Genomic DNA, 6402 nt, shown 5'->3' on the forward strand with positions numbered 1-6402 from the left:
TATAGGGATCACACACCCCCCCCCCCCCCCCCCCCTCTCCTTTCTTAATATTGAATTTGCAGTTACTGGTTAATAGTTGGTAATCATTTCTGTAGGATGTACAGTCAAAGGTCAGTGATGTTGTTCTGGGAAAAGAAAAGCCAGTGGAAGAATCTACTCCTGAATATGAGAAGCTTAAACATTATATATTTGAGCTAGAAAATCATCTAGCAGAGGCCCAGAAACAAGCATTTCGCCTTGTAAAAAGGCACAGAGGTAATACCTTGATCCTAAAAGAAGTTTCTTGAGTTCAGCCCCAATGTAAAATAGCAGTAAAATGTCGTGTTTGTTAAAATTTTGGTCTTCCAAAAAGATAGAAATAGATGACCTGGTGCATGGTATTCTAACGAGCACAAGGCTGCGGTTCGGAGGCCATTAACAATATCTCAACTTGCTCTTGGTTATGTAGTGTTAAACTGGATTGCAAGACCAATTACACCATTCTGATTTTCTTTCATTAGAACTTGGGCAATCTTTGGCGGACTTTGGGAAAGCGATTAAGCTTTTAGGCGCCTGTGAAGGGGATTCGTTGGAGAAGGTGTTTTCTGAAGTTGGTTCGAAGTCAGAAATGTTGTCAATAAAGCTGCAAAGAGAGGTAATTAGTAACCTGTTATCATAGTACCACTTTTCATTTTAAATAGCATATGACCATTCATTTAGTAGTTAGTACTTCTATTACCTAATGCTGTTGATATGCTGTTACTACAGGCAGACAACCTTCTCTTTAACTTTGAAGAGCCTTTGAAAGATTATGTGCGTGCTGTGCAGTCAATAAAGGTGAGTTTCTTTCTCTTCCATCTATTAACTGCAAATAGAGAATTTCTTATAATGTTTAGGAAATGTCAAAGCAAATTGAGGTCATGACTAATTTTCTCATGGTCATGGCAGGCCACTATGCTTGATCGAGCCAATGCTTTCAGGCAGCACTTTGACTTGGACCAGGAGAGGAAGTATAAAGAGCTTAACCTGTATGTATTGCATATTGCAAGTTCCATATTTCGTGCTTAGTGACATGGCGTAATAATTTAGGGAAAATGTCCTAAGGGAGTTTTTCACCTTTCAGGATAATAACTGATCAAAACTGGGCCTACCAATTTAAAAATTCCATAGTTAAATAATGAAATCTCTAATCTCTTGGCACAACACAAGGTGTAAGGTCCTTGTAGTGTCGATCCTATTCTTACTGCAGTGAAAAAAATGAAGTTCATGAACCCTGAGAAGTTTATTCTGTACTATTACCTGGAAAATTTCTCATCCTATTCTTACTGCAGTGAAAAAATGAAGTTCATGAACCCTGAGAAGTTTACCGAGTCAGAAACTGAGTTCAGCGAGGTAAGTATTAATTTTAAGGATCTATATGTCGAGCGAGCATAAATTGTGAATGAATAATTTGTTTGACTGGTGTTTTGTTGTGAATAAATGCAGTTGAAAGCAGCCAGTGAGGAGGCTACGAAGAGGTACGAGCACATAGTTAGTGTAATGAACGAGGAGCTTGCACGATTCCAGGAGCAGAAAACAGCTGATATTGGACTTGCATTCCATGAGTTTGCCAAAGGTCAAGCAAAGTTGGCTAAAGATATTGCTGATGCGTGGCGCAGCGTCCTCCCAAAGCTAGAGGCGTGTTCCAGTTCATAATCGAAACTGTGTTTGCCCATTGTGTTTGAGATAGTGGTTGGCGCTTTGAGTTCTAGGCTGATTTTTTCCAGCCTAATTTGACAGTGGTTCATGTATACTTAAAGGTGATGGTTGACAATGCTGAAGTTGTTATATTGACATCTTTTCCTTACCGTGTGGGTGTGTACTCTGTAACTCAAATTTTCGACCAATTAGTCTAACTGTTGAAGTCCTTCAGGAAGTATTATGAATAAAGAGAAGACAGTGGAGTTGTTTAGCTTTACTTCCTCTAATGGAATTTATATCTTTATCTTGGAAGAGAACATGAAAGGAGACCTTGAAGAATACTTAGGGATTACAAGTTGTATCAACAGAGAATGATAATCCTGCTGCATCATGTTCCTTAATCACTGTCAAACTTGCACAATTTAGCAGACTTGTCAAGTTTGCACAATCTGAACAGGCTTGTCAAACTCGCGCAATCTGAATGGACTTCTGAAGCGCCATGAGGAGGCTCCTCATGATCCTGGGCTCCCCAGGCGGCTCCATGTCCTTCATAGCACCGTTCCTGATGGCTCGGAACACAAACCCAGAGCCGTCTGTCGCCGGAGACACCAGGCAGTCGATGTAGGCCAGCAGCGAGGTCGCACCGTCGTCGATCCCGATGAACCCTAGCCTGATCCCACCCTCCACCTTGTCCACCTGTTTGCACATGAAAAATTGTATCAACTGAAGGTATCTGAAGTATCAACCATATCGTCAGCTCTCGGGTCGCCATACCTTGATAGGCACTGGCAGTGGCAACATGGCGCCTTGGCAGAGACTGTTCCCCCACTGCCAAACAGGTTCGAAATAAACATCAGTTCTACCAAGCAGTTCAACTGAAGGTCCAAGCTGAGACTGAGAGATAAGACCAGGCATATCATACAACACGGCTCAAGGAATGCTTACTACTGACCTGAAAGAGCAACCCCTCGAACCGAGCGACGTCGATGTTGGCCGGCAGCTTCACGGTGCCGAGGCTGACCCCGTCGTCGTCGGCCGGCACAATGCCGCCCTTCCCCGGCACGGCGCACGGCGGCTTCACGGTCACCCTTGCCCTGAAACTGGGGAGCTTCGCGGCCTTGTTCCAGCCTCCGGCTTGGAAGCAACTGGAAGTGTGCTTCGGAAGCGTCCCTGAGGAGCAGGAGGATGTGATCCTGTGGACCAACAGCTGCCTTGCAGTCGCAGCTGCCATGTTCTTTCCTTTCTGGGGAGGGACGGAGGCAGGATGGAGATTCAGGCTTGAGAGAGCACAATATCAGGGCCGGTTAATGAGTGCTGCCGATTAACCTGCGGGGATGAGAAATGAATGGACAAGCTGGTGCCGCCAAGACAATTTTTGGTTGGTCGGGGCCTCTTCTTGTCTCGTGGTTCAGTGTTGCAACTAGCGACCGCGTATTCTCTAAAATTTATTAAGACAGAATGAAAGTTTCATATTTATCATGCATGCTAATCTATGGTTGAATGGTTAGATGGATAGTGGCATCCCCAGCCCATCAGGGTAGTCCTATTGCTTGCATTTATTTCATGATTTTCGGCGACGTGCGTTCAGTGCGAGGAAACGTTTCGGTTGACTACGAGGCACTTTTGATGAGTTTGTGAATCTCAAGATGACATGCCGGATCAGTCTTTCGGAGGTGCTCATATGGGTAGGGTGTGTGTGTATGTATTCATAGGGATGAGTGTATGCGCATATATATGAGCCATGAGCCTGTACTGTGTTTTTTTTAAAAAGTATTATGCATGCCAACTAGGGATTTTTATTGAGGTGACACAACTAAACGAGGAGAGATGGGATTGAGTATCATGATATGATACCATATCATATTAAATGATGTACCAATATGTGTTATACATAATAATAAATGATGTCAATATGATATCAAGCTATGATAGTACTAGGCATTGTGAAGATAAAGTGTATCATATGATGTCTGTATATGATACTTCTCATTGTGACCCGCGTTAGATATATGGGTGTCGTCATGATGTGTTCTTTTAGAGATCAAGAGTGTCTTTTTGGGCCGACCATTTTTCTTGATTTTGAAAAAGCATTCCCTGGCTTTTAGTTTCGTTGTCCAACAATTTTAATAGTTTTTTGTTTTTCTATTTCTATTTTATTTCCTGTTTGTTTTCTCCTTTGCTGTATTCATTTTATTTTTTCACAAGCTAATTCATGAATCTCTACCGGAGGTAAATGATGGCCCGTCATCTAACTAATAACAGTTTTCACTTTGTGTTCATTAAATCACCATTAGAAAAATACTTGGCTCTTAAAACGGTAGCACATAAAAGTCGAGATTCTCAAGAAGACACGAGGCCTGCTTAGCCAACATCGCCAGTCCCAAAAATCCACCCTTCCTTAATTCATTGAGACACACATTTTTGACCAAGCCATCCAATGCATCCTTCTCAAATTATCCTCGTCTCCCCAGTGACATCGCATCAATAACTCATTTACGATTTTTTAAGAATTTTAAATACAGACATTGCACAAGTGGGAACGGCTTGAACAAAAGACTTGAGAAATATTTATTTTCCTCCAACGAATAAACATTTTGTTTCCAACCACTAGTTTTGTTTATGACATGATCATTTAAATACAGAAAAAAAAATCCAATTTATCCATTCCTACATTGACAGGCAAGCCTAAATATTTATCATTTAGGATCCCAGTCATGATATTCAGAGTTACACACATCTGCTCACTCAACTCGGCACTTGTATTAGGACCGAAGAATACGTTGGATTTATCAACACCGACCAAATGCCTGAAGCGGCACAATAGGAATCCAAAATTGACTTCAACGACTCAACATTATGCATATTGGCCTTCACGAGGATCATGGGGGAGGAGCCATTAGACGTAACTATTCTCACAAACAATGTACTCGTTGTTTCCAATGAATAAAGTTGGTGATATTCTTTTAAAAGAATAAATACTAAACGGTACGTCATTCTCGCGCTTGCCAAAATATTCGAGTTCCAAACAACTGAGTGCATTTACCAATTTTTTGTCTATATCATGAGTGAAATCTGTTTCAAACTTTAAGATTATAGAACTCGTCGCAAATGAATTCTCAATTTTACAATGTATCATTTATTAACACAAGTTCACGCCGCAACAGGGCACGCCAATGCATCAAGTGTATTTTTTTCTTAAAATAAGATAACCCTGACCTTGTGCACATAATCATCTTTATTAAATTATTCAACAGAGTCTGACAAAATAAATATATGAATCAACCTAAAGTCATATTTCTGATAATCTATGTCAATACACCTACTAGCTTGATGATGTGTCATGGTCACACACGAGCACACATCAACTAATCCGGTGGCCTCCTCAAGCTACCCCATGGCGAGTTGAGATTACCAACCGGTCTGGCAGACCATCAACGCGCCGTGCATGCACATGCTCCAGAATCCGTTGCCACCATCATCCGTCGTCCCAACTTACAACTTTAGGAGAGATCCACGCATTGACCTTGCCAGACACAGCTGTTGTCGACGCCACGACGACCAGACAACACAATCACCCTGCGGGCGTCCATCGCCGAGACCCCGCTGCGCCACGCTGCCGAGACCCGCCGTCATTGACTTGATAGATGCCGCACCGCACCAACTCCTGATTCAGATCGCGGCCAATACTAACCTAACAGTGTCCACCAATCAGCTATCTCCCAAGAGGGCGCCTTCAAGAAGAGAATGGCGTCAACGATGCGGTCGCCACACACCATAGTTAGGACTTTCACTCAAAGACAAATAATGTGATAGAGGTGGAAGGACGAACGTCTAAAAAAAAACGGCACCCTCGGAAGTGTAAATGAACTGTTAATTAATCCTCTCCCTCTATTGCTTATGTACCTGCTACAGTTTGTCCGTACTCCCGTGGAATCCATCGTGAGCATGATTCCCTCCAATAATTCCGACCGGCAGTAAACAAATGAAGTACTCCAATACTATTATTTGTAGGAGACCAATGAAAAGATTAAGCTTGGATGCAGCTGATCTCATCAAAGATTTACTATACATAGTGGACCGAGTGTCCATCTGATCAGAAAAACAACCATTGGAGAGCTTGGATCAAGAGGATGGAAATGGAGGCTTCCGTCTTGGCAGCTCTGGCGGCAGTAGTCGTTGCTTCCATCTTCTTGGTATTGCCACACCTGAGAAAGCAGAGCCCATCTCAGGACGATCGGCGCCGCCAGCTGCCTCCGGGCTCCTTCGGCCTCCCCGTCGTCGGCCAGACGGTCGGCCTACTGCGCGCCCTCCGCGCCAACACCGCCGAGGCATGGCTCCGGCGCTGGGCCTCCGAGTACGGCACCGTCTCAAAGCTCTCCCTCTTCGGCCTCCCCACGGCCTTGCTCGTCGGCCCCGCCGCCAACAAGTTCCTCTTCGCCAGCACCGCGCTCACCGCCAAGACCACCACCTCCTTCAACAGCATGGTCGGCAGGCGCAACATCCGAGAGCTGGCCGGCGACGACCACCGCCGCGTAAGGGCCATGATGGTCCAGTTCCTCAAGCTGGACAGCGTCAGGAGCTACGTCGCCAGCATGGACGACGAGGTCCGGCACCACATCCGCGCCCACTGGGACGGCCGCGCAACCGTCGCGGTGATGCCGTCGATGAAGTCGCTCACCTTCGACATCATGTGCACCGTCATCTTCGGGCTCGGGAGAGCCGAGCACGCCGCCGTGAGGCGGG

At 44.7% G+C, this 6402-nt stretch overlaps 3 protein-coding genes across 3 annotated transcripts; 2 read left to right on the plus strand and 1 right to left on the minus strand.

Annotated features, from left to right (window-relative positions):
- Nucleotides 1–95: 95 nt before the first annotated feature.
- Nucleotides 96–1936, plus strand: LOC125529116 (sorting nexin 1; the record flags this gene model as incomplete). Its single annotated transcript, XM_048693519.1, has 6 exons — nucleotides 96–255; nucleotides 501–634; nucleotides 748–816; nucleotides 928–1007; nucleotides 1311–1371; nucleotides 1465–1936. Coding segments are annotated over 6 exons (714 nt in total), but the record flags the coding sequence as incomplete, so codon positions are not given.
- Nucleotides 1905–2988, minus strand: LOC125529114. The gene is made up of 3 exons (XM_048693517.1): nucleotides 2612–2988; nucleotides 2434–2487; nucleotides 1905–2355 (listed from the first exon to the last, which is right to left on the minus strand). The coding sequence occupies exons 1-3, from the start codon at nucleotides 2888–2890 to the stop codon at nucleotides 2122–2124; spliced, it is 567 nt and encodes a 188-aa protein (XP_048549474.1). The 5' UTR covers nucleotides 2891–2988; the 3' UTR covers nucleotides 1905–2121.
- Nucleotides 2989–5757: 2769 nt separating this feature from the next.
- Nucleotides 5758–6402, plus strand: LOC125529115 (cytochrome P450 716A1-like; the record flags this gene model as incomplete). The annotated part of the gene is given in 1 exon segment (XM_048693518.1): nucleotides 5758–6402. A coding segment is annotated over 1 exon segment (613 nt), but the record flags the coding sequence as incomplete, so codon positions are not given.

Source organism: Triticum urartu, unplaced genomic scaffold, assembly GCF_003073215.2.
Source record: "Triticum urartu cultivar G1812 unplaced genomic scaffold, Tu2.1 TuUngrouped_contig_5350, whole genome shotgun sequence".
Taxonomy (NCBI): Eukaryota; Viridiplantae; Streptophyta; class Magnoliopsida; order Poales; family Poaceae; genus Triticum; species Triticum urartu.